Genomic DNA, 23,282 nt, shown 5'->3' on the forward strand with positions numbered 1-23,282 from the left:
CTGTAGACTCAGCCGATGGCTTCTTTGTGGAGTCAATCCATCTCATATTTGGTCTTCCTCTTTTCTACTGCCTTGTAATATTTTCCCCAGCATGGCTGTCTTTTAGCAGAAAGACAGACATTTAGAACTATTTAAAAATAGCCTCCCTCCTGCCTTTATTGCCTGGGGTTCCAGACCAGGTGATTATCAGCTCTGTCAACACTGCTTTCCAACACAGACACTGTTTTCATTTAACCTTCTGCCTCCCACTGCGTACAAGCTGCAGAGCTGGAAACAATGTCATGTTGCTCTACTTCCAACACGTGCCTGCCTACTTCATTTGGCTGGTCTATTGATTTCAGTGCACCACCAGCAATGTGTTGTTAGGAACAAGGCAGGTGATGGTGCAAACAACAGGGACCGTCCTTAGCACCTGGAGCATCTCCACACGGCGAGCTGTCGGGGAGGCAATCAGCATGAGGCTGCCCCAGGAAACAACTGTATTGACCAGGGCCTATGTGGGTGTTTAAAAGGAAATCGGTTCAGCTCATGCTGGAACCGACCCGTGAATGGACTGTAGCATCTCCTCCTTCATATTAAAGCGACATTTTGTACATTATACCAAGTGAGGTTTTAACAAAACAGGTATACACACCAAAAGTTAAGATGTGTGTGAGTGCAGGGAAAGAACATGGAATCAGCTGCCGTACTTTGTAACATGGTACAGAAATGATAATGGAAGGTCTGGATAGGCAGCTGTCCTGTCCTGAGCACTTCAATTTCACTAGAGATATCATCTGATGGATGAAATTGTGCCAGCCTGAACTCTGCCCACGGATGGTACTGCACAAATTTTGGAAGGAACTGTAATAAATACTTTCAGCACAGAGCATAAAATATCCAAAAGGTATAATCCTACCTTTAAGGAGGGCTGGTGCAGACTTTTTATTCTCAGTGAGTTATACACTTTTGAGGGCCAACAGCTGAGATACTCAGGAAAATAAAGGAGGGCTGAATTCAGCCTTTGGTCTCTAACTTGTTTTGTTTTGATTTTGGTATGTATCTCTTGCTTTTTGAAAAATACTTTATTTTTTATTGTTTTAAGTAGACTTTATTTCTTTTTTAGGACTGGTTTAGATTTACAAAAGCTTGTTAAGAGAGTTCTCATATATCTGTACTCAGTTTCCCCTATTACTGAGATTGTATGTTAATATGGTACACTTGTTTCAATTAATGAACCCATACTGATGCATTGTTATTAAGTAAGATCCATAGTTTATTCAGATGTCCTTAGTTCTTACCCAATTGCTTCTTCTGTGCCAAGATTACATCCAGGACACCACATTCCGTTTAGTTGTCATGTCTCTTTAGCCTCTTCTTAGCTGTGGGAGTTTGTCAGATTTTAATGATCTTGACAGTTTTCAGTACCCGTCAAGTATTTTGTTAGGATGGACCTCTATGGGAATTAGTTCAATGTTTTCTTCATGAATAGAATGGGGTTATGGGCATTGGGGAGAAAGACAACAGTGGTAAGGTGCCATTTTTATCGCATCATATCAAAAGTTCACACTATCAATACAAGTATGATTTATCACTGTGGATTATTTTTGTCATGTGTTTGAGGTGGTCATTGTCAGGTGTCTCCATTGTGATGTGACTCTTTATTCCCCCCTCCCTTTCTATGGAGTTCTCTTTGGGAGGAAGTGACTATGTGTAGCCCACATTTAGTGGGTGTGGAGTTATGCCCCACTCTGTGAGGACAGAATAGCTCCCTAAGGTATTAGAAATTCTACTGCAAAGGGTTTGTCACGTCTTCCTCATTTATTTATTTATTCCATGACTATTTAAGAGTATGAACTCATGGATAGTTATTTTATACTTAGAGTTATAATTCAACAGTTAATTATCACTTTCTTTATTTTATGATCAAATTCTTTCAGCTTTGACCATTGGTAGCACTTTCAATTTTTGCCTGTGTCATTTTGACATAACTGATCAATGTAGGTTTTTGGGGGGTTTGGTTGAGCATGTCCTTGCTTCGAGGCCCTGTCAGCAGACAGATCAAAGATATATCTATTTCAGTCTTACAGATTTCACTTATTTCCGAAGTTGCTTAGGATGGCAGTCCCCCAATCTCCACCTCCCACTACTGTGCTTTCATTCATTTCTAGCACACTTAATTGCCATTGTCAGAGGTTGCATTCCTTCCTGGGATCTCCAGACCTCCTAAATGATACTTATGTTGTTAATAGATATATTTCTTTTATAAATATAGGGCTATTAAGTTGACCTATTTCCCCTTGTATGAATTTTGGTAATTTGTGTCTTTCAAGAAATTGGTCCGTTTCAGCTAATTTATCAAATTTGAGAGCGTAGAATTATTCTTGTCTTCCTTCTTTAACCATTTTCTGTCCATGAGAATAGTAGTGATGGCGCCTCTTTCACTTCTGTGATTGGTAGTCTTCTCTTTTTTTTCTGGGTTAGCATGACTAGAGATTTATCAATATTATCAATCATTTTAAAGAGTCAGCTTTGCTTGTGTTGATTTTCTCTATTCTTTTCCTTTTTACCAATTTCATTAATTTTTTTCTCTAATTTTTATTATCTCTCTCTTCTGCTTGTTTTAGGTTTAAATTATTCTTTTTCTTTTTCCCTGAAGTGGAAATTTAGATGATTTTAGATATTTCTTCTTTTCAAATACAAGCATTTAATGTTATAAATGTATCACTAATCACTGCTTTCATTACCTCCCTCAAGTTTTGATAAGTTGTATTTTCATTTAGTTTAAAATATTTTAAAGCTTGCCTTGAGACTATTTCTTTGACCATTCTGTTATTTACAAGTATGTTGTTTAATCTCTAAATAGTTTTGGATTTTCCAACTATCTTTCTGTTATTGATTTCTAGTTTAATTTCAATGTAGTCTGAGAATGTATTTTGTATGACTTCTATTTTTTGAAGCTATTAAAGTGTATTTTATGGCCAATGATGTAATTTATCTTAATGAATGTTACCTGAGAGCTTGAGAAGAATGTGTAGTCTACTGTTTAGGAGTATTTTAAGAATATCAACTAGATACAGTTGATTGAACGTGATGTTCAGATGAATTATTTCCTTAATGATTTTCTGCCTGATGGATCTGTCAATTACTGATAGACTGGTGTTGAGTTCTCCACGTATAAGTGGATATGTCTATGTCTCCCTGCAGTTCTATCAGTTCTTGCCTTATGTATTTTGGTGCTCTGTTGGACATACTGTTTTATCTCCTTGGAAAGTTAGCTCCTTTATCATTAATTAGACGATACCCCTTTTAGCTTTTTTTTTTTATCCCTAATTCTTTTTCTTGTTCCGAAGTCTGCTGTATCTGAAATTAATATACCTAGTCCAGTTTTCTATTGATCAGTATTAGGATGATACATCTTTTTCTACTCTGTTGCTTTTATCTTATCTGTGTCTTTATATTTAAAATGGGTTTCTTATAGATAACATTTCACTGGGTTTTGTTTTGTTATCCATACTGACAATCTCTGTTTACTTGGTGTATTTAGACCATTCATATTTAAATTGATTATTGATGTAGTTCAGTTATGATCTGCCATATTTAATACTGCTTCTCTTCTTTGTACTTGTCCTTTGTTTCTTGTGTTCTCTTCTATTTCTTTTTTGGTTTAATTATTTGATATAATTCCATTTTCTCTACTCTTCTAACATATCCATTACGCTTCTTTTTAGAATGTTTTCATGGTTGCCCAAGAGTTTGCGGTGTACATTTACAACTAATCTATGTCCACTTTCAAATAACACTTTACCATTTCATGGGTAGTACAGATATTTTATAACAGAGTATTCCCAATTTCTCTCTCCTGTCCTTTACAAAGTTGCTGTCAATCATTTAAATTGTGTATGTACTATATCCATAATACATTATTACTTTGAACATTTTCCTATTTGAACCATTAATAATAAGAAAAATAAAATATTTTGGTTTACATTTATTTATTACTTCTCTGACATTTTCTTTCTTTAGGTAGATTTGAGTTTCTGACCTATATCATTTGGTTTCTCCCTTGGAACTTCTCCTAAAATTTCTTGTAGGACAGATCTGCTTGTAATGAATTTCCTCAATTTTTGTTTGGGAAAGTCTTTATTTTTCTTTCATTTTTGAAGGATAATTTCACTAGAGATATAGTTTTAGTTTGGTGTTTAGAAAAAAAATAGTAAATATTCCACTCTTCTTTCTATTTGTTTGTATGATTTCTGATTAGAAGTCCACTGTATTTCACAATCATTTTCTTCCATAGGTGAGGTTTTTATTTTCAGACTTTTTTCAGCATTTTATTTCACTTCTGTGTTATTATTTTCTTTTTTTTTCTTTTCCTGTTTATAAAAATACAGTTTGAATATGATAGTCTGTGGTATAGATGTTTTCGGTATAGATTTATCATTCATGGTGTTTTGGTGTCCTGTGAGCTTCCTATATCTGTGGTTTTGTATCTGTTAATAATTTTGGAAAGTTCTAGGTCATTACTTTAAACATTTCTCCTGCTCAATTTTCTTTTACTCCTCTTGCAGGTATTCCAGTTATGTATATTTTATACCATGAAAATGGTATAAAATATCATTTCCATAAATTCTATAAGTGGAATTTATATCATTTCAAATTGTCCCACAGTTCTTCAATATGATGTTCTGTTATTTTCCTTTTTTTTTCTTTTTTGTATTCAGTCTTTGCTTTGTGTTTCTTTTCAGGAAGTTTCTATTGACTTTCACCCAAGCTCATTGCTTCTTTCCTTAGTTATGGGAGTTTAATGATAAGTCTAGCAAGTGCATTTATCATTTATGCTACAGTGTTTTTAATTTCTAGCATTTACTTTTTAACATTTCTTGGAGTTTACATCTCTCTACTTAGAGTACCCATCAGTTCTTGCATGCTGTCTACTTTTCCCTTTTAAGTCTTTAGCAAATTTATCATGCTTGTTTTAAATTTTAACTGTTTGATCATCCAACATATTTGTGGTATCTGAGTCAGATTTTGGTGATTACTTTGTTTCTTCAGACTTCATATTTTTGTTGTTGTCATTTAATATGCCTTATAATTTTGTGGATTAAAAGGTAGACATAATATAATAGACAGTGAGGTAATAGACCTTTGTCTAAGATTTTAGACATATGTTAATCTGGTTAGTGGTAGAGTTTTGTTTAATGTTTGCTGTAGCTTAGTTGCCAAGAGCTTTAACATCCTCTAGTGTTTTGTGTTTTCTTTTTCCCTTTTTAATTCTGTCTTTGGGTTTCCCTAAGAACTCCTTCTTCCTCTCCCCTCCCCCCCCATTCAGGATGTATTTTATTTTATTTAGTTTTTAAATTAAAAAAAATTAAGTATGGTTGGTATATAATCTTATATTGTTATATTAGTTGCAGTTGCACAACGTAGTGATTTGACATTTTTATACCTTATATTGTAATCACCCCACTAATTCTAGTAATCATCAGTCACTGTGTCAACTTATTAAAATATTATAGGATATACTTTTTTATTTTTTAAATTAGTTTCAGGTGTACAAAACAACATAGTGATTAGACATTTATATACCTCACAAAGTGATAACCCCAATAAGTCTATTAACCCATCTGACACTGGACATTATAGTTATTACAATATTACTGACTACATTCCCTATGCTGTACTATATATCCCATGACTATTTTTAAAATTATACTTGGCATATTATTTAATATTAGTTTCAGGTGTACGGTGTAGTAATTAAACATTTATGTAATTTATGAAGAGATTCCCCCCACTGAGTCTGTACCTACTGACACTATACATAGTTTTTATAATATTACTGACAATATCTCCCATACTGTGTTTTACATACCCGTGATTCTTTTGTAACTACCAATTTGTACTTCTTAATTCCCTTCACCTTTCCCACCCAGCCCTCCAACCCTCCTCCCATCTAGTAATCATTAGTTTGTTCTCTGTATTTATGAGTCTGTTTTATTTATTATATTCTTTAGATTCCACATATAAGTGAGATCAGGTGGTATTTGCCTTTCTCAGTCTGACTTTCTCAGTCTGACTTATTTCAGTTAGGATACCTTCTAGGTCCATCCATGTTGTCTCAAATGGTAAGATTTCATTCTTTTATATGGCAGAGTAATATTGCATTGTATGTATGTCTCACAATTTCTTTACCAATTGTCTATTGATGGGAATTTCTGTTGTTTCTATATCTTGACTTTTGTGAATAGCACTGCAATAAACATAGGGGTGCATATGTCTTTTTAAATTAATGGTTTGGTTTCTTTGGATAAATACCCCGGAGTGGAATTGCTGGGTCATAAAGCAGTTCAATTTTTAATTTTTTGAGGAACTTCCATACTGTTTTCCATAGTGGCTGCACCAATTTGCAATCCCACCAACAGTGCACAAGGGTTCCCTTTTCCCACATCCTCGCCAATGCTTGTTTGTTGATTTATTTATTGTAGCCATTTTTGACAAGTGTAAGGTAACAAATATCTCATTGTAGTTTTGATTTTCATTTCTCTGATGATTAGTAACATTGAGAATTTCTTCATATGTCTATTAGCCATCTATGTGTCCTCTTTGGAGTAATGTCTATTTAGGTCCTCTGCCCATTTTTTATTGGATTGTTTGGTTTTTTTGAGTGGCATGAGTTTTTTAATAAATTTTGGATAATAAGCCCTTATCAGATGTATCATTAGCAAATACCTTCTTTCATTCAGTAGGATATCTTTTTGTTTTGTTGATGGTTTCCTTTGCTGTGAATTTTTTTTTTTTTTTTTTTTTTTTTAGTTTGATGTAGTCCCATTTGTTTATTTTTTCTTTTGTTTCTCTTTTCTGAGGCGATACATCAGTAAAAATGTTACTAGGGGTAATGTCTGATAATTTACTGCCTATGTTTTCTTCTAGGAGTTTTATGATTTCAAGTCTTACATTTAAGTCTTCGATCTATTTTGAGTTTATTCTTGCATGTGGAGTAAGAAGATGGTCCGGTTTTATGTGTTTATTTATTTTTTGCTTGTATCTGTCCAGTTTCCCCAGCAACATTTATGAATAGACTGTCTTTACCCCAATGTATATTTTTGCTTCCATTGTCATAGATCATATGACCATATAGGTGTGGGTTTATTTTGGGGATCTCTATTCTGTTCCATTGATCTATGTGTCTGTTTTTATGCCAGTAACATGCTGTTTTGATTACTATGGCCTTGTATTATAGTTTGATATCAGGTAGTGTGATACCTCCAGCATTGTTCTTTCTCAAGATTATAGTGGCTAATTGGGGTCTTTTGTGGTTCCATATACATTTTAGGATTAGTTGTTCTACTTCTGTGAAAAATGCCATTGGTATTTTGATAGGGATTGCATTGAATCTATAGATTGCTTTGGGCAGAATGGACATTTTAACTACATTAATTCTTCCTATCCATGAACATGGTATGTGCTTCCATTTATTCGTATCTTCTTTAATTTCTCTCTTCTATATCTTAAAATTTTCTGAGTACAGGTCTTTTACTTCCTTGGTTAAATTTATTCCTAGGTATTTTTTGTGTTTTTTGTTTTGTTTTGTTTTGTTTTTTGATGCAATTGTAAATGGGATTGTTTTCTTAATTTCTCTTCCTGATAGTTCATTATTGGTGTATAAGTATGCAATTAATGTCTGAATATTAATTTTGTATCTTGCTACTTTACCAAATTCATTTGTCAGTTCAATAGTTTTTTGGTGGAATTGTTGGGGTTCTCTCTATATAATATCATGTCACCTGCAAATAATGACAATTTTATTTCTTCCTTTCCAATTTGGATGCCTTTATTTATTTATTTTTTTTCTTTTTCCTGTCTGATTTCTGTGGCTAGGACTTCTAATACTATGTTCAATAGAAGTGGTGAAAGTGGATATCCTATATTGTCTCTGATCTTAAGGATAATGCTTTTAGCTTTATCGATTTACTATGATGTTAACTGTATGTTTGTCATGTATGGCCTTTATTATGTTGAGGTGTGTTCTGTCTATTCTCACTTTTCTGAGAGTTTTTATCATAAATGGATGCCAGATTTTGTCAAAAGCTTTTTCTGCATCTATTGATATCTCACATAATTTTTATTTTTCATTTTGTTTATGTGGCATATCATAATAATTGATTTGAGTATATTGAACCAAACTTGCATACCAGGAATAAATCCCACTTGATCATGCTGTATGCTCTTTTAAACGTATTGCTGAATTTATCTTTGCTAATATTTTGTTGAGAATATAAGCATTCTGTGTTCATTAGGGATATAAGCCTATAATTTTCTTTTTTTTATATAATGTCTTTGTCTGGTTTTGGAATCAGGGCAATAGTAGCCTCGTAGTGTGAGATTGGGAGCCTCCCCTCCTCTTGAATTTTTTGGAATAGTTTGAGAAGAATAGGTGTTAATTCTGTTTTGAATGTTTGGTAAAATTCACCTGTGAAGCCATCTGGTCCAGGACTTTTGTTTGTTGGTAGCTTGCTGATTACTGATTTGATTTCATTACTAGTAATCGGTCATTTCAAATTTTCTACTTCTTCTTCACTCAGGAATTTTGTATGCTTCTGGAATTTGTCCATTTCTTCCAGATTGTCCAAGTTTTGGCATATAGTCGCTCATAGTATTTTATTAACATTTTTTTTTTGTATTTCTGTGGTTTCGGTTGTCACTTCTCCTCTTTCATTTCTGGTTTTATTTATTTGGGTCTTCTATTTTTTTCTTGATGAGTCTGGCTAAAGTTTATCAATTTTATTCATCTTTTCAAAGAACCAGCTCTTGGTTTCATTGTAGTTGTATTTTTTTCAGCCTCTATTTTGTTTATTTCAGCTCTGATCTATATTATTACATTTCTTTCTCACTTTGGATTTTATTTGCTATTATTTTTCCAGTTCCCTGAGGTGTAAAGTTAGATTATTTATTACAGATTTTTTTTTTTTGGGGGGTGGGGTTAGCTCTGCATTGCTATGAGTTTTCCTCTTAGGACTGCTTTCACTGTGTCTCATTGATTTGGGGTCAATGTGTTTTCATTTTCATTTGTCTCAAGGCATCTTTTGATTTCTTCCTTAATCTAATTGTTAGCCCATTAATTGTTTAGTAGCATGTTATTTAGCCTCCATGTATTTGTGTGTTTTTCAGGATTGTTTTTTTCTTTGTAATTGATTTCTAGTTTCATACCATTGTGGTCAGAGAAGACATTTGATATGATTTCAATCCTCTTTAATTTATTGAGACTTGTTTTATGGACTAAAATGTGGTCTATCTTGGAAAATGTTCCATCTGCACTTGAAAAGAATGTATATTCTGTTGTTTTGGGGTGAAATGCTCTAAAATTTTCAATTAAATCCATCTGGTCTGGTGTATCATTTAAGGTCACTGTTTCCTTGTTGATTTTCTGTCTGTAATATCTGTCCATTGGTGTCAATCAGTTTTTAAAGTCCTCTACTGTGATTGTGTCACTGTCGACCTCTCCCTTTATGTTGGTCAATATTTGTTGTATATATTTAAGTGCTTCTATGTTGGGTGCATAGATGCTTACTATGGTTATGTCCTCTTGGTGGATTAATCCCTGTATCATTATGTAATGTCCTTTTTGGTCTTTTATAGTTTTCATTTTAAAGTCTATTTTTACTGATATAAGTATTGCTATTCCATTACATGAAATATCTTTCTCCATCCCCTTACTTTCAGTCTATGTATGTATTTTGATCTGAGGTCAGCCTCTTGTAGACAGCATATGTACTGGTCTTGTTTTCTTATCCATTCAGCTCCCTTATGTCTTTTGATTGGAGCATTTAATCCCTTTACATTTAAAGCGGTTATTGACAGGTACATAGTTATTGACATTTTATTTGTATTATTTTTCTTCTTTTGTCTGTTTTTTTTTCCCTTCTTAAAGAAATCCCTTTACCGTTTCTTATAATATTTGGTGGTAATGAATTCCTTTAGCATTTTCTTGTCTGGGAAACTCTTCTTCTCTCCTTCAATTTTAAATGATAGCCTTGCTGGGCAGAGTAATCATGGTTGTAGTCCTTATTTTCATCAATTTGAATATTTTCTGCCACTCCCTTCTGACGTGCAAAGTTTCTGTTAAGAAATCAGCTGATAGTCTTTTGGGAGCTCCCTTGTAAGTAACTAGTTGTCTTTCTCTTGCTGCTTTTAGGATTCTCTCTTTATCTTGAAACTTTGCCATTTTAATTATAATGTATCTTGGTGTGGGCCTGTTTGGGTTCATCTTGTTTGGGACTCTCTGTACTTGTTAGGCTTGTATGTCTGCTTCCTTCACCAGGGTTGGGAAATTTTCAGTCATTTCTTTCAATAAGTTCTCAGTCCCTTTCTCCCTTCCTTCTCCTTCTGGTACTCCTATAATGCAAATGTTGTTATGCTTGATGTTGTCCCAGAGGTTCCTTTAAAACATCTTCATTTTTTATTTTTCTGTTTTCTTTTTGTTATTTCCATTGGGTGTTTTCTGTTACCTTGTCTTCTAATTCAGTGAATCAATCCTCTGCTTTATCTAGTCTGCTCTTCATTCCTTCCAGTATATTCTTCATTTCAGTTATTGTAGTTTCTATATTTAACTGATTCTTTTTATGGTTTCTATTTCCTTTTTATGCTTACTATCTCTGTTGAAGTTCCTACTAAGTTTTTTAAGCATTCTTATAAGTATTTTATGTTCTGTCTCTGGTAGGTTGGTTGCCTCCATTTCATTTAGTTCTTTTTCTGGAGTTTTCTCTTGTTCTTTTATTTGGGACATGTTTCTTTGTTTCCTCATTCTGTCTGTCTCTCTGTGTTTGATTCTATGTGTTAGATAGATCTCCTATGTCTCATAGTCTTTTCCAAATGGCCTTATGTAGTAGGTGTCCCATGTGGTCCAGTGGCACAGTCTTTCTGATCACCTGTGCATGTGTTCCAGGAGTGTCCCTTGTGTATATTTTGTGTTTTCCCTTGTTGTAGTTGAAAATTAATTGCTTTTGGCACATCAGTGGTTGGGATCGAGTCTCAGGTTGACTGGCTGTGAAGACTGGCTATGTCCATAGCATATGAGCTGCTGTGTGGGGGCTGATCCCTCAGAAGGAGATTACTGTAGCAGGCTCTTGTATCTGTTGAGACCACCCTTTGCAAGTGCCGTTTGAGGGGCTAATCAGGTATTCCTCTTGTGTGGTCTCAGGCCAGCCTCTGGGTATATTATTTTTGGTGCCTCTTGGGACGGGCTCCCATGCAGGCCAATTTCAGCCTTGCCTGTGACTGGCCTGGGGCTACCTGGTAGGAGCCACAAGGTAATTGCATCTGGTTGCTAACTCTGTTGGACTTGGCAGCATGTAGGGGTGGCCTCGCCATGAATTGAGGCTGGCTGCCACCAGAATCAGGCCTAGGACAGCTTAGCAGGTGGTCGGTTTGCACTGCAGCCTTTCTTGGGTAGCTCTCTGGATTCTGTGGGCCCAAGGTGAGCAATGACTGGCCATGGTGTTCTCAGGGCATTTTAGGGAGTGACCACAGGCTCACCACTGACAAAAGAACTGACTCTACATTAGCTTTGTAAAAACCACCCATACTCTGGGACTCCTCCACACTCAACTGCATTCTTGTGCGGGGAGTGGGACTAGAGTCCCTGCATGACAGTCATCTACTGTTATTATAGCGCAGTCCTGTGAATGTACTGTTAAGGAATGTTGGAGGGGAATCATCTATAATCTTACGATTATATTTCATTCTTTTAGTGAGTCTGTATTCCTGGGCTATGACCTTCACAATTGTTTCTTCACTTTCTGCCCCTTATGTGAGATAGAAATGCTACAGGGGGGTGGAATCAGGGAAATGCTTTTCTCTCAGGTGAGATGAGACTACAATAAAGTCTCTTTTCGCTGAAAAGTATGCAGCTGTAATGAAGAACACTCTGCATACATTTCAAGGTAGTTACTTTTCCCCTTCTTTTGTCAGAGACATGAGAAGATTGTGTGTGTGTGTGTGTGTGTGTGTGTGTGTGTGTGTGTGAATCTGGTGTGGGTCTGGAGGTAAAACCCATGAAAGTGTGGGAGCCCTCCCTAAGACTGATCAGCCCTCAGATGATTCTTACTCTCACTTTAGTCCACTCACAGATTCCAACAACTTATTAAAATTACCACTTAAGTATCCCTACCAAGTTATGGTTCCAGCTATAGGTAAGCTGATCTTGACTATGATTCTCTGTATTCACTTGTCTCTCCAGATTTTAGAGTGGTGGTTTGCCCTGCAACCTCAATTATCCGATTGACATAAGAATAGTCATTGATTTTCAGTTTGTTCAGCCTCTTTCTTATTATAAAGATACGAATGATGATTTCCAAAGTCTTTATTTGTCAGAACTGAAAACTAGAAGCTATCTTTAAATTCATTTGAACCAACATGTGTGAAATGTTACTTTGAAGAATTGCCAAATAATTAGGTATTTTTAGTGTTCCCACGTTGCAACCAACCCTGAATAGGGATAAAGGAAATTTAAACCTGAATCTCAGGTTAAATGCAGCCACTGAAGTTAAAATGATTCTTGTGAAGGCTGTGAGAGAAAGGAGAAAGATCCAAAGTAATAAACTTTAGAAACAAATTTGTGTTGATGTATCATAATAGTACAATTGAAAGCAACTGTATAATATAACAATCTGAACTTTTGAAAGAAAAGATTTTGAACACAATATCTAATATAAACCCTATGAATAAGCAGAACAAGTGAGAGGTTGGTTCTATTCAAAACTTTCATCCAGGATTTTGAACAAGGTCTTCTAGGTAGCTCTGAGGATCAAATGTCTCATTCAAAGCAGACACTCTGAGCTAATGGCCCAAAAGCTGAATTAGGCTTTTTGACATATGTTGTTTTTAAAAAATGAATGAGTTCCTGACTTTTAATGATTCAGTGATTTCTCTAGACTCTCTGGATACTCCAGAAATGCTTGGCCAGTGTTGCCCCGGGTAGCCCTCTGCAGGAACAGATCGGAGGCTTACCTCCTCCAGTTTGCCCCAAATGTTCTCAGATCTTCTCATTAGTTTCTGTAACTGAAACTTAGGCATTAAGTTTGTTTTCTAAACCAATTTGTTAGAAGTTTGGGGGAGAGGGCAATCCTATGAGGTCTTTTATAGAATCGGGAAGTCACATGGAAATTCTGGATATTGGTTACATTTAATTAACATGTCTATTCAGTTCACTTTTTCCATGGATGGCATGCAATAAACAATTTTAATGAGTCAATAAAGGAGTACATATGAAAGCATTTCCATCTTTTTTTGGATCTTTGTAATTTGGGGTTGTTGGAAATAATCACCTTTTCAAAATGATTTCCATATCTTCTTTTTGTTCTGTATCAATTTACTCCACTTTGCAAGAAGTCTGATCATCTTCTGTAAATCCATTTTGTAGAATTCAGATTCTGACTGATTCGGACATGGTCATTACTGCCACGATGTGGTTTATTTTGGAAGTACTTAAAAAGAAAACATTTAGTTAGATTTTGAACGTAAGGTTACATAAACTTGATATTTTCCCCAAGTCTCCATAATCCACACCCACTGATATACTTTTCCTCAAGGATAACACCTAGTTAATAGTTTACTTTTTTTTTTTTCAATCTGAATTCTGTGTGATTATGTGGGAAACACACAGACACACACATACATACAAACCCACACACAAAAATATTAAGTTCGCCAACTTTCCACCATGTAAGCGCATGGTGGAAAGTTTGCAATCTTAATTGTCAGACCTTAGTATGTACATACAAAATCTATATATGTATTCACAAAGCTAAATATATGCATGTACACACATACATACACTTGCAATATACATATTTCTGTTGATTACATTTTCCTTAGTACACAAATGGATTCATATTATGTATATTTTTGTACATTGATGTTATTCATTTGTAGACATTTCTTTTGTCTCCAGTTGTTCTCCTTTGGTGTTTATTTTCTGCTTTGTTATTAAAAATTATACTACTGACATACTCTGACAATTATATCATTTTGAACTTTTACAGTTATATTAATGATGGAAATTCCTAAAAGTAGTATTCTGAATCAAAGAGAGTATATTTAACATTTGGAACATATTGCTAATTTGTACCCCAACAAATTTGCACCAACTCTACTTTTCTCAAAACTTTGCCTTTACTAGATATTCTTGAAATTTATTTTTCTGTATTCTGATTTTCATCCCTTTACAATGAGTGCAGTTGTAAACTTTCTCATATGCATATTGCGTATGTCTTCATTTTTCATGAAATTCTTGTTCCTATACTGAATATGAATATCCAAATTTCAAAATCTCTGTAACTTGGTTAGCATGCTACAAATGTCATTTCTCAGGATAGTTTTCATCTAGAGCTTCTAAAAGAGAAACCTGCTGCCCCTTACCACCTGTTCTCGTGCCAAGTATCCAGAGAGTGTTCAACTTGGCAACTTGCTGCCTGGTTAAGATGCCATGTGGTATTTCCCTTGAAGCAAAGTTTTATTAATGTGTCATCTCTGTAGGTTGTTTTTAGGGTCCTCTTAGATATCATAGTCGCAGGTGAAACCAAGGGTTAATAACTCTAAATAGTGAAATGCTCACAAGTTTCTTCTTTTAGACATGGTAAGTACCTGGTAACAGACTGAAAGAGGCAAACAGTGGAGAGTGGTGGACAGATATGCTGAATCACTATCCTCCATAATTGTGAGAATGTCCTGAGTTTCACCCAATCAGCATTTATTAAGTCCCTATTATTAGTAGTCAGCTACTAATTTTTTTTATATAAAAAGTACATTGAATAAAACATACGTGTGTTTTTTGGGTTGTCAGGCACAGCATGCCATGGAAAGAAATGAGAAGACAGATTCAGGGTACTAAAGGAAAGAACCCTCTTAAGGGAACCTTATCTAATCACAGAGAGTTTGGGGCGAGGCGAGGAGAAAGAACATAATGTGTAAGAAATGGGATGCAAATGATGTTTCTATCATTCTCCTGATCAGGTGCCCAGTGGAAAGTTACTGGAAAATCCCATAACTTTTCAGTACCTACCTGTAATGTTATAGGCCCGCCTCACACAACTTACCCTCCAGCTCAACTTTGTACATGTGATTTCCCACAGTATTCAAAGGCGGAAAGGCATCCTGTGACTGCACTGGAGAAAATGATGGAGTCAAGCTTTGCTGGCCCCCAGTCATTCCCAGAGGTCCCTTCTCCCGACAGAGGAAGCCAATCTGTCAAACACCACAGGTACAGGTAGCTTATCATGGTGGGAAGGGGCATATTCACACCATGGATGACTCTGGACAACACCTGCCAAGAATGGCAACAGCATTCAGAAGAGGTGATTGTTTTGCTTCTCCTGTAGTTCTTCATAGAGTGGATGTTCAAGCTGCTCACAGCCAGTAAACAAAGATACCAGCAGGCTGCAGTGCCCCTCTGAGAAGCCTAAAGGAACTATTAACAATACCCATCAAAGCTGCAGACACAGACCAGTGAAGGAAACAATTGCATTCTGAAAAACTATTAAAAACATGATTTTTCCTAGCCTGCCTTACCCCTGTCTGCAAATTTAATGACTAATTCTTCCCTAGGCAGCTGATGTGACACGCTCTGGGTCTTCCCACATGGTCTCACACAAAGAAAACTGTCCATGGGGAAGAATCCTGGAGAGTCTTCTCCTTGGGTCTGTAAGGTCTGTCATTAGTACAAGCTGACCATAGCAATTGGCTCTTTGGACGAGAAAGCCAAAAATAAAGTTATCTGTTAAATTTCACGATATTCTGAGGCTGAAAAACTTCATCATCATCTTCTAGTCACATGCGGTGTTTCATCCACAAGGAATCTGGAACTCCCAAAAATTGAAAGTCTTTGTTCTAAAACAAGTGCCGTGTTTGGGATGAATGCTGGCACAGACATTATGTTTATGTCATTTAAATGTATATCCTCAATATTTGCAGCAATTGTCCCAAGACTTAAGCTTCATTTTCTTGGTGATAGCCACAGTACTTTAAAATTTAAAAACAATATGAAGAGATAAAAATTTTTTTTAAATGGAACAAAACAGAAAACGTAAAAAATAACAGTTGTGCCTGGCAATGAAAGATAAATATTGGTTTTCACATATCTAGGCAGTGTTTTGAAAACCACCACAACAGAAGTGTGCATTATAGAAGGAACTACCTTGTCCCTTGCCTTTCAATGAGTCAAAAAAAAAAAAAAAAAAAAAAAGGATTTTATTGATGCTGACACATTTACTATAAGGTTTTCTGTCACTCTCAATACTAAGCCTCAGTGCTTGATGGTGATTTTTATTCTTATTCTACATGAGTAGAGACTGAGATACTAAGGTTTGCTATTTTTTTAAAAAATGGTTTAAATATTTTCAACTCAGGATTGAAATATGTTTGGCTATTGGATGATTGTTTTAGTTATTAACTACAAGTTTTTTGGTTTATATCAATTGAGGCATTTGCAGATTTTTCCCTGTGAAAAAATCATTTCAGTTCACTGGAGCTAATAGAAGTTCTTTAATTAGGGAAATAGGTCCATAATTACCAGCCTTTTAGAAGATGGATATTTTCTCCAAAACAGAATTTTTCCCTGCTGATTATAACACGTTAAAGTAGTATTCCATCCAGTCAAGTAAAATCATTCAGTATAATATTATTCTAGCACTATATTATGCCCTAAATGTTTTAAAGTTCAGATAAAAAGGAATTACAGCTTCTAATGTATTTGAGCTGCAAATACCCTCATCTGTTGATACACCCGCTCCTGTCTTCTACCAGGGTTTCTAGGGAACAAGGACATCTTTAAGAGACCTTCCTTTTTGTTTGGTTCAATGACATTGCAGCACTTGTTGGCATACACTGTGTTTTGATAGATAGGCAAGGGTTGATTTATAAAGGCCTTCTCAAGCTTTGTAAATTACAGTTTAATATATCATAGCTTTTGTTTTGTAAAACATGCCGTAGACTTCAATGTTTTCATGATTGATAACCTGGTCACTGAATTATATAGCCTGCAAACTGCTCCATAACTTCCTGAATGCTACGGGGTTAGAAGGCTGGAAGAACTGATTGATCAATAGGTGGAGAACTGCTTTGTAAGACGGGTCACTAGTTCATACTGGGAGACTTCGCTGTTTTGACAGTTTGGCTAGCTATGAAAAATTAGTTTCTCTCTGTGCACTGCAAATACGACTCATTTGGATAACTCCTTTCTGAAACAAAACTATTAATTCAAAGCCATTATTTCTCATTTTTAGTCCCCCCTTCCCTGCCAAAAAAACTCTTTCTTTTTAAAGAAGTCTATTGTTTCATGTCCTACTGATTGCATTATACTTTGGCCATGTTTAACACATATGTAGACAGCACATATGTAAGTTTTTTACAGTGAAATAAGCCCAGGGTTTTTATGATTAGTGGGAGCATTTGAATTGTCATATGTGGCAGAGCAGTCGGGAGACTGAATTGTGTTGAGCACCTACTATGTGCCAGACTCTGTGCTACACACTATGCATACTTTATCTCTTTTAACTCCCAAGCAATCCTATAAAAACACTCAAGCAACATGCCAATGCCTTTTGTTTGCACCTCCTCCACCCACATCTAGTTTTTACCTTTCTCTGCCTTACCCTATGCAGTAGGTGGGCAGCTGCTCCCTTGTCTTCTAGCTTCTGTTGGTTCAATGTGAGGTGCCTGCAAGAGATGGAGGGGAGGGGAAAGAGAGGTTCTAGCACTTCTGCCCCCTCCCTCCCTGTGTGGCTGCCACAGTTGTGTCCCTCTTCCTGGGGCCAAAGTGCCTCCAGATGGTCCTCTCCTTACCACCCCTTTCTCTCTCTATTCTGATAACCGCCCCCTCCTCTTTCCCTTCAGTTATAGGGATAGTAACAGCTTCCCATTGATACTAGCCCTGACATACAATAGTATCCTGTATTGCTTTGTTTTTCTCTAACACTGAACACACCTTTGTAAATAGCAATAGTTCCCCAAATGACCCAGTTTAGAATGCTATCTATTTTCCTTCAGGACTCCGACTGGTACAAGTAGTTCCCCCAATATCATGTTGCTATAACGTATAGACCTGAGATGCACACCGAGATTCAGCTAATTCTAGCACCCAGGCCTGAGCACCGCATGGACTCCATAATTGCCACAGGATGGTATAGACAGAAGCTGGAAGGGAGGGAAACAAATAAGCTATGTAGATCTCCTTAAACTTGTTGGCTTCATGATCTTACTAGAAGTCCCTTGTTGTTAGTCATTTTGGGACTCAACATACAAGAAATAGCATGATAAACAATAAAGTTGTAATAACAATGCCAGTTATGATCTGGTGTTTGCACAAACCAGGAAGTCAGTGTTGGCTTAAGGAATATGAAGTTTGATCAGTCTCCTTGGCAAAACCAGAGAAGTGGCTCCTAGTATTCAGCTGTCAGCTTCTCTATCTCCAACCTTAAATAATATTTGAGAAGTTTTGTTTCATATTTATAAAGTAGAAATAACAGTAACATTGGTGGGGGAAAAGTTACAGAGCTCCAGATAATAAAGTGATGTGGGTAAAATTCATCTGGGGAACTGGTCCCTTTAGAACTTGATAGGTTTACTGAAATTTTGAAAACAGTTTTCATCTTTCTCCATATGGTTTTATGTAGTTTGACCACGTAAATTGACATTTCATGGAATTTATACACAGGAACAAAGTACCCCTCACTACTTCCTGTGGGAGTAGGGTAAATTCAATGAGGTGGAGATGGGAGTGGATATTTTTTATATCTTTTGCCTTTTGATGGCATCTAAAAACATGGTTACTTGGGTATTTGGATGTATGAGTCAAAATGAGATTATATAATCAGATGGTTAGTAAAAAAGCAAACTCAAAATAAAAATAATTTAGCTTCTCAAGACTGATGAAAATTCGAGGGAGTGAACTGAGAATTTAGCACATATGTTAAGGAGAGAATGCCAGTTAAAGTAAGGTTTTGTTTGTTCTACCACTAACACAAGTGAAATTGTCCCCATAACTGCTGTCAGAGTTTCCTGTGTTTAGTTCATGTCTAATAACAGCACCATTTTTATCTTTATTAGAGAAACAGCTACTACAGCTTGGATAATGAGGGCGAATGGGAATCAGGAGCTTGAGAATTCCTTAAGCCTACCTCTTATTTTGGCTGGAAAGCTGCAATGATGAGTATTTTAGTCCCTGGTTCTCCAACATGGGAGCCAGAAACACAGGACCTTCTCTTTGTCTCAGTCTCTCCAAGGGGAAAATGGATATGGCAACTTTTGATCCCCTTCTAGCTGACAGACTGCAGTCACAGACGGAGCCGGACCTGGAAGTTTGAGGACGTGGGGTGTAAATGCAGTATTTGAAATGTCTGAGCAGCTACCTGTGAGGTTATTGCTGTGATCAATTTGTTTGCCGGGTTTTCTTTCACCCCAGCAGGAGCCTCTCCTCTTGCTGCAGCCCAGGACAAAGGAGTGGTATGCTACATAGGAATGCCTTCAGAAGGACACCACCCTCGCCCAGGAGTCGGCTGGGCGGACTTGTGGGACCAGCATATCAGCAACTTGAGGAATCAAGGATCCCAGACCAGGATACGATACCTTGCCAAGGGTAGGTCTTAAAAGCAATGGAAGTTAAGGGGGGAGGGGATATTAATGCCGTGTTTTTAAGTTGAGTTATGCTCCTTGGGGTTTTATTCACTGATTTCATCATTCATTGGCTACTTATATCTTTGTTCCACAAAGGTAAACTAACTTAAAGGAATAGGTACGATGGAAATAGGTATCAGGGAAGTATTAGATGGAAAATAACACTAAGAAGGAATTAAGTGTATGTAAGTATCTAGGCACTATATTATTACATAGTTGCTAAAACAACCTGGAATTTGTCATTGACCAAATACAGTAGAGATTTCTTAGGGGACTAAAGTGTTCTTTCATCCTTGGGTTTTAAAAAAATACTTAGTTCTCTGATCAGTGTTGTGGACCATACCCTAAACAGTGAGCTGTAACATACATACTCATGCAGTACCAGCTTCTGTCGAGCATTCTTAGCAGGTCCCAGTTAATGTTGGCAGCATACTGTCAAAATACAACTTGTTGAACTCAGATCTCTAGTTTCATTCATGGTGCAAGAGTGGAAGGATGGGCTTTGGATATGATGTCTACTGCTCATCCTTGCAGAGCAAAATGTATCCCTTCCTCTGAGTGGACACAGACCCTCATAGGACTCATGACATGGTGAGTGGAGTGTAGGATGAATCTTAGTCACCATTCACCTAGTTGACTGTTCAACCAAACATGGCAGCTCTTATTTAAACTGACTGAAGTTCAGATCTCATCTTTCCCCTACTACTTATGTGAATTTGAGAAAGTTTTGTCATCTGAGCTTTAGTTTTCTTATCTGTAAATTGAACAAAATAATACCAGCCTTTCTGAAAGTTATTGGGCAGCATTTTTGTTTTTAATCACATGTATAAAGAGTTTGTACCTGTCACATAGTAAGCAGAGAAGTAGTACTGGTATTTATTGTCACAGGAACTGTTATAGAATCATCACTGATTTTAAAAGCAATGCAATCAGGGTTTGCTCCAGAAATTTCAGGAATCGGTTCCTTCACACAAGCCAGGTTCTTATTACATCTAGTTTGTGTCTCCCTGGATGAGTCAGACCGGGTTTCTATGCTGTTTTGGCCTGGGTGATTTTTCCACACTGAGTCAAGCTGAAGGCCAGAGCAGGTAGGAGCCTTACTTTTTCTTTTCTTCTTGGCAATATGGTATATACACATGCATATGCAGTAGTGCCCTGTCTGAAAAAGCTCAGCAACAGATTTCTTTAGGAAGACTAGAAGATAGGAAAAAAAATAGCCTATGGCTGGGTTTTATAATTTCGAAGCAGTTCCAAATGAACTGTAAAATGTATTTGGTACAGAGCTGGGGTGATAGTTGCAAATGCGGCGTAACAGCCACGTTGTCCAAAATGTATAATGCAAGTCAAGAAGCAGTTGGCATTTTATTTGCCTTATATCTGAAAAAGGGGCTTATAGTTAGTAATCGATAATTACAATTAATCATGTTTCATAATTACTTTTTTTGTTAAATCACTGATGATGCCTGTTACATGGGAATAGTATATTTTGTGAGCGGAGGGAGAACCCACCCGTGCTGTTTTCCTTTCTGTTGGGCACTGGGATGGCTACCATCGCGTACGTCCCAGGTGTGAGGATGCTCTGAGTCTGTGCTGGGCACACACGTACAGGAAGCTTTAGGGGCTCAGATTCCCGTTCCATGTTCAGGCGCTGCTTCGTCTTTGACCTCCTGGGAGACTTACACTTACTGTCTGCATAGTGGTGCTTTGGCTTTGACTCCGTCATCACTGGGATTGGAATATTCTCTCCAGCTGGCTGGCCATGTGTATTTTCCTGTGTGTGATATGCACCGAGGGTTGATCAATGGTGACTCCAAGTGTAAGTCACTGTGTGCTCAGCACGGTGAATCTCAGGGAGCAATCTCATTCTCAGTTCTTGAAAACAGCTCTGTTCCACTCCTGGGGGACCGACCATCTCTCCGGACTGGAAATAGGATTGGTAATAGAATTTTACAGCTAAAGGCCCTCTTCAAATCTGGGCCTGGCCTGGAGGGGGAGTGAATGAATTTACTAGAGCCAGGAGCCACCTGCTGCTTGTTTATCAAGTATGTGGGCTATGTCTGCTAGTCAGGCTTCGTGTGTGACTTCTGTCCTTGTCACTGAATTCAGCTGAGTTTGAACCCAGCACCTACCTTAGCAAAGCCTGAGGAAGGGTGAGGTGGACAAGAGATGATTCAGGAACCTTTCTCCCGATCGGTGGAGCCGTGACCACCATGGCAGTGGCTCACAGAACTTTGAACTGGGTTATGTCAGGCAAATCAAGCTAATCTATTCATATGTTAGACAGAAAGAAACGGAATCACAAAAGTTTGAATGACACACAAAAAGTTAGATTACCACCTTAAAGTAGAAGCCATACAAAACATACTGATTATCTACCTCACTTAACTAGCAACTTTACGTACTTCATGATGCTTCAGAAACTTTTAGAGATGAACCCACTAAGGATAGCAGAGCTTCAGTGGCGAGCCCAAGGTGGGTTTTACCGTGTAAAAGAACTGAGACCAAGTACTGGCCTTTCTGACTAAATAAACCACTAAGCCAGAAAATGCATGTGAAGAAAATCACATCCCTGGATGACGATGTGTAACTGGAAACTCTAGTTGTACGGCTTCAGAGGAAAAAGTGACTTCCTCCGATTCAGTCAGTTCATTCTAGTGCCTTATGCGCTAGGAACTGAGTCTTGGAGTCCCCTGGGGAAACACAAATTCCTTGGCCTGACCCCTGAATTACTGGGAATAAAACCAAATCACTAACTGTTGGAATCTCTCATCTTTAAAAGACTGTTTTGACCTACGGAGTTACAGCGGAAATGCACTTATGATTTCTTTGTTGCGGGATCAGAGAAAGGGCAGTCCAAACTGGTATTTTACAGTCGATGAATGACAAGCTCAGTGATCAAACTGGTGACAGTGTCACTGACTCTCAGAGGGTGCAGAATTCTGAGTGTCTTCCAATTCAGAATCACAGGTAGAAATTTAGCTCTCACGGAAGCTTCTGGAGACTAGTGTTCAACTTCGACTCAAATACCAGTGCTCGGATGCAGACAGCAACTCTAGGAAGGAAGGGAGGACCACCAGACTGTGTGCCTCTGGGTGAATAGAGCAGAGGCGTTACCTCAGTTAGTCCTCAGAGCAATCCCCCGAGGTCCGTAGTACTACGTGATTGTTTCAATTGATGAGGAGATTAAAGTGAGGCTGCCATTTTGTCTAAGCATGTCGTTGGGACTTGAAGTCATATCCGATCCAAAACAGAATCACATTTTGGAGAGCTCTAATTGTTTAAAGTGTAGCTTCACGTTATGATCACATTTAGATTTCAGTGATTGCCAGCGTTGTGTCCCATACCTGGCTTGTGAGGTGATGCATATGTCAGCTGCAGTTCTTCTTTCTTAGCTAAGCCCTTAATGCAGCACTTAGGCACATTAGAAGACTGCTTCACGTTTGGTTTGAATTGCCTCTGATCACGTAGTCATGCCACATGGTTGGTTTACTGAAGCTACAGTTGACAGAATCCTCTAAGATATTTTTACACCTTTATTCAACATTTTACAAATAATGCTTAGATCCAGGTATAAGAATCTGCATCTATCACCATCACATTTCAACCTATTAGATTCTACCCACTGATATACTCTG

General features: G+C 37.0%; 1 protein-coding gene across 10 annotated transcripts in view; it reads left to right on the forward strand.

Annotated features, from left to right (window-relative positions):
- The window catches only part of NRG3 (neuregulin 3), a 1,104,341-nt gene that overhangs the window by 1,077,015 nt on the left and 4,044 nt on the right, over positions 1 to 23,282 (forward strand). For 3 of the 10 annotated variants that reach the window (XM_074339699.2, XM_074339707.2, XM_074339701.2), the window contains exons 7-8: positions 15,111 to 15,244; positions 19,436 to 19,609. In XM_074339699.2, coding sequence (XP_074195800.1) covers positions 15,111 to 15,244; positions 19,436 to 19,609 — 308 coding nt within the window. The remainder of the gene's footprint in view (positions 1 to 15,110; positions 15,245 to 19,435; positions 19,610 to 23,282) is intronic. The other 7 variants (XM_074339702.2, XM_074339708.2, XM_074339710.2 and 4 more) reach the window with 3 other exon arrangements.

This window comes from Rhinolophus sinicus, chromosome 15, assembly GCF_057876585.1.
Source record: "Rhinolophus sinicus isolate RSI-liver-muscle chromosome 15, RSI-T2T, whole genome shotgun sequence".
Taxonomy (NCBI): domain Eukaryota; kingdom Metazoa; phylum Chordata; class Mammalia; order Chiroptera; family Rhinolophidae; genus Rhinolophus; species Rhinolophus sinicus.